Source organism: Arachis ipaensis, chromosome B10, assembly GCF_000816755.2.
Source record: "Arachis ipaensis cultivar K30076 chromosome B10, Araip1.1, whole genome shotgun sequence".
NCBI classification, from domain to species: domain Eukaryota; kingdom Viridiplantae; phylum Streptophyta; class Magnoliopsida; order Fabales; family Fabaceae; genus Arachis; species Arachis ipaensis.
In genome coordinates this window covers 41,748,529-41,753,770 of record NC_029794.2, presented here as the reverse complement: position 1 = coordinate 41,753,770, position 5,242 = coordinate 41,748,529, and the positions used below count along the sequence as shown (strand labels likewise).

Below are 5,242 nucleotides of genomic sequence, written 5' to 3'. Positions count from 1 at the left end.
CTAGTCTGCTTTTCCGAGCCGAAAACTGGGTCAAAACAGGGCCCAAAATCGCCCCCAGTGAATTCTGCAGATTATGCAGATCACGCATGTCATGCGATCGCGTCATTCATGCGGACGCGTCATGCGGCGTTTTGCTTTGCCATGCGGGCACGTCGTCCACGCCTCCGCATCACTTGTGCTATTCCAATCCGCGCGGTCGCGTGAGCCATGCGGCCGCGTCACTGCGATTTCCTCTCTTTCGCACGGTCGCGTGAGTCATGTGGCCGCGTCACTTCTCGCTGGTCATCTCCTTAATTTCTTGTGTTCCTTCCATTTTTGCAAGCTTCCTTTCCAATCTCCAACTCATTCATGCCCTATAAAGCCTGAAACACTTAACACACAGATCACGGCATCGAATGGAACAATGGAGAATTAAAATACATAATTAAAAGTCTCTAGGAAGCAAGTTTTCAATCATGTAATAATTTTAGGAAGGAAATATAAATGCATGCTAATCATATGAATAAGTGGGTAAAGATCATGATAAAACCACACAATTAAACTCATTATAAACCATAAAATAGTGGTTTATCAAAGACATTGGTGGACAACAAAGAAGCAACCAAGAAAGCTATGGACAGCAACAAAGAGCCAACAGAAAAAGGGGAAGCCAGCAACAAGGATGTGATAACAGGCAAGCAAGCTCAAGAAAAGGAAGACCAACCACAAATCTCAAAAAAAGGGAAGGAAGCAATGGAAGAACCAACCAAGGATCACAAGCAGGGAGTGAGCTTTACACCTCCACTGCCATATCCCCAAAGATTCAATAAAGAAACCAAGGATCAACACTTCTATAAATTTCTTGAGGTTTTCAAGAGGCTGGAGATAAACATCCCTTTGGCTGAGGCATTAGATCAAATGCCTCTATATGTGAAATTCCTGAAAGATCTCATCAATAAGAAGAGAAGTTGGCATGAGAAAGAAACTATATTGCTCACTGAAGAAGGCAAGGCATTAATTCAAAAAGGGCTTCCACCCAAACTTGAAGATCCTGGAAGTTTCTTTCTGCCTTGTACCATTGGAAGATTGAGCATCAACAAGGCAATGTGTGATTTAGGGGCAAGTATCAACCTAATACCCTCTTCTTTGGTGAAAAAGCTTTGTATAGAAGAAGTGAAGCCAATACAAATGTCTCTAGAACTGGTGGATAAGTCAGTGATATGTCCCAGGGGTGTGATTGAAAACCTTCTAGTTAAGGTGGACAAATTCATATTCCCTGCAGACTTTGTGGTCTTAGACTCAGATAAGGATGAAGGTGATTCCATTATACTGGGGAGACCATTCTTGGCCACTGCTAGGGCCATTATAGACGTGGAGCAGGGAGAGCTTACCCTCAGAATGCATGATGAAAGCATCACCTTGAATGTCTTTCCAGGGACACAGTTCAGAGATGAAAAGAAAAACTGCATAGAAATTGACAAAGAGGACTTGCAGTGGAAGGAAGGAACTAGCAAGGAAATCACTGATTATTTTCCAAGGCAAGAAATAAACAACATAGTAAGGCAAAAGGAGAATGAGACTGTGCAAGGCGAAGAGGGAAATCAAGAAGAAATTGAAGTGTTAACCACTGAGAAGAAAAACCCCAAGGTGAAGCCTATTGTCAAGGAAGAAGGATCAACAAAAAGAAGAAAGAAAAGCAAGAAAAAGACTCAAAAGGGATGGGAGAACAAGAAGATCCCTACTGAGGGATTTTCCAAGGGTGATGAAGTATAGTTGATCTATCAACAGTTGGGAACAAGCCAACAAGCCAATGACTACTCTACTGTTTGCAAAATACTCTCACTTGAGCATGCTGAAATTGAGCATCAAGGAGCAAAAAGGAAGCTCACAGTGAGGGGGGACAAACTGAGACACTACAGTCATCAACCACCCTAATGGGGGCCAATGTCAAGCTAATGACAATAAAAGAGCGCTTGTTGGGAAGCAACCCAACCTGAGGTAGTTTTCTTTTCATAGCTATTTTAATAAAAAGGTTAATTAGTTTTATCTATATTGCAAGAAGCTAAGTTTGGTGTTGCACATCAAAACAATCTAAGGGAGAATGAAGGATTCTAAGTTTGGTGTTCTACCAAAAACCCCATCATACAACACATTTTCACCTTATACATAATGCTAGCTTCAAGCAATCAGATAAACTAGTTAACCAATCTGCTGTTTTCTAGTCTTTAGTTCCATAACCTTTAGCAAGGCCAAAAGAGTTCATAATTAGTTAACTTGTTACATCAGAAAAGCAGTGGCAAGGGACTAAGTTTGGTGTTCACACACCAAAGTAAGTTCAAAAGCCCATAAATAAGCTTTTCATACTAACCAGCTGCCTTAAGGGCTTGAGAAGCAAGCAACTTTTGAGACTCATACAGAAAAATGGCTAACATTTGGAAGTAATCTGCAGTAGGACCCAAAAGAGACACAACAGAAGGAAGAATGAAAAGTTGCAACCCAACAGGTTGTATTTATACTTAATCCTTGTTGTTGAGAAATGTTTTAATTCTTATATGACCTGCTAAAGCGTTCCTCTGGTTGCAAGTAAAATTGTTTGTCAAGAATGCTGATCTGCATAATTATTGTCATCCTTCATTACCTTGAATTTTGTTTTGTTTCCCATGTGCCTGAATAAAAGAGACATGTTTGAATTAGGAAGTAAATATCCAATATTGCATAAGTTAGAATGAAAGTTAGTGGTGGTATTTGTTGATTTAATGCATGGCTCATAAAATAAATGCTGCATAATGATATGTTCTTCGGAAAAGGAACTAGTTTGCTATTATAAATGCTTGTATCATTAAAAGATCCCTTGAGAATAAAATATAACAGAAAGAAAAAGAAAGAGAAAAAGCCAAGAGTGGCAAAGAAAACAAATAATAAGGCTAGGCACCAATAGCTTAGACCCTAGGACACATGCTTGTGGTGTTTTTGTGCTAGGATATGCTTGGACAAGTAAGTTCTAAGGAGTATTTCAAAACTTGGCCACTTAGATCAACTGATTTGGGATTGCCAACTGAAAGTCCACAATAAAGAGCAACCTAGCTACAAAACACTTAGTTATCTAAAGAGATGCTGGGCATCAATGATCCTAGGAAGAAAAGGGTGAGCCATGTGTCTGTGTTGAAGAAATGTTGAGCGAAATTAAGCCAAAGGCTGCTGTAATATTTGCCACCAAGCCTTCAAAGAATAATAAGCTCTCTGAGCAAAACAAAGAAGGAAAAGTTAACAAGGGAACAAGCAAAAGCAAAGCCTTATAGCAGCAAACTTAGTAAACCTTTAAGGAAACATCTCTTATGTAACAACAAGCAATAAATGAACCACCATTGTCTGCAGAAAAACCCCATGAACTAAATTCAACTATATGCTCAATAAGGATATGCACACTTCTCTGTTTCATGTCATTCTCTCCTATGTTTGATGCTTGCTTGGAGACAAGCAAGATTTAAGTTTGGTGTTGTGATGCCAGGGCATCTTAGCCTAGTTTTACTAGTCTTTTTCCTTTGTTTTTAATAGGTTTTATACACTTTCTTGAGTTACAAGTAAGCCATTTGGGTAGAAATTCATGTGTACTTGGATTCAATCAATCATGAGTAAATTGAAGAATTTTCATGAGGTTTTGTACTATAATTGCTTATGTCAAGGATATGAAGAAGTCTCATGATTTTAGCATAGCTTTGATGCATTTGTTAATTTGAAGAAAGGGGATGGCAGGAATGAAAATGAAGGCAGCATTGAGAAGATCACGTTTGAATTCACGTTTGCCTCAAACATGAACTCAAATGTGGATAACAGCAAAGCCACCCTGGAGGACTCAACGTTTGCGCCAACGTTTGCCTCAAACGTGAGGTTAAACGTTGGCTTAAAAGAGTACCCTGGAGGACTCAACGTTTGCACCAACATTTGCCTCAAACGTGAGGTCAAACATTGGCTTAAAAGAATACCCTGGAGGACTCAACGTTTGCACCAACGTTTGCCTCAAACGTGGGCTTAAAGGTATACCCTGGAGGACTCAACGTTTGTGCCAACGTTTGCCTCAAACGTGAGGTCAAACATTTTCTGAAAATTGCCTTGGAGGGATCACATTTGAGCCCACGTTTGACCTCAAACGTGAACTCAAACGTGAGTGACAGCAAGCACCCGTTCTGCATGATGCCATTGCACGAAGACGTTTGAGTCAACGTTTGCCTCAAACGTTGACTCAAACGTGAATGATCCTAAAGTCCATAGTGCAAACGGATTTCTTCTCAAGACCCAGAGCAATCAACAGAGGCTATCTTCAACCCAATTCCATCAAGGCCAAGGGCCCAAATTCAAGGCTTAATGATCATTACAAGAAATTGTATAAATAGAAGCTAGTTTGATTTAGAAAGGACCTTTTTTCTTCTTTTAGAATTTTCACTAGTAATTTTGAGAGTTTTTACTTTGATTTTGGATCTGAGAGAATTGGGAGGAGAATTGAGTTCTCTTCCTCTGGGTTTTCTTGTTTTCTTTTCTACATACTTTGCTTGAGTCTTGGGTGTTGAGAATTGAGGAAATTCTGTTTCAATCTCACCTTGAGATCTCTTTGTTCCTTTCTCTGCATAATTCAAGATTTGGTGATTTGAATTCAAGTTTCTTTACTGTTTGATCTTTAATTTGTTTGAAATTGTTCTTTGAGTTGGATCAAGGAAGGAAGTGAGATCTAGACTTGGATTTCTAGTCTCTTGACCCCTGAGATCTTCAACTTTCTTTTAGTTATTGCAATTAAGCTACATTTCACTTTCTGTTTGTCTTCTCAAGCAATTATTCTTCTCTTGTTTAGATCTGTTGCAATTTAATTCATCCTTTACTTCTCTGTTTAATGCCATTTTACTTTCTCTTGTTTAATTTCTGCAATCCCAACTCCCAAATCATTTTATTATTCAAGCCATTTACATTTCTTGCACTTTAAGCTTCAGCTATTTACATTTCTTGCAATTTAAGTTTCTGCAATTTACATTACTTGCATTATAAGATTCAGCTTCTTTACTTTCTTTGCCTTTTAATTTACAGTCAATTACCCCCCTCCCTTTGAATTTCATGCAATTTAGCTTCTATTAGATACAAATCACTCAAATCAACTCTTGTTCGCTTGACTATATCAACCATCTAACTAAAATTGCTCAATCCTTCAATCCCTGTGGGATCAACCTCACTCACGTGAGTTATTATTACTTGATGCGACCCGGTACACTTGCCGGTG

The 5,242-nt window shown here is 38.9% G+C and overlaps 1 protein-coding gene across 1 annotated transcript; it reads left to right on the top strand.

The window, feature by feature from the left end:
- LOC107620531 lies at window positions 613–1,752 on the top strand. The gene is made up of 2 exons (XM_016322676.1): window positions 613–1,102; window positions 1,262–1,752. The coding sequence occupies exons 1-2, from the start codon at window positions 613–615 to the stop codon at window positions 1,750–1,752; spliced, it is 981 nt and encodes a 326-aa protein (XP_016178162.1).

Excerpts from the sequence above, each read along its gene's own strand:
- LOC107620531 (XM_016322676.1), top strand. The coding sequence starts at position 613 with ATGGACAGCAACAAAGAGCCAACAGAAAAAGGGGAAGCCAGCAACAAG. Across the intron at positions 1,103-1,261 it reads AATGTGTGATTTAGGGGCAA|ACTTTGTGGTCTTAGACTCA; the intron begins GTATCAACCTAA and ends TATTCCCTGCAG.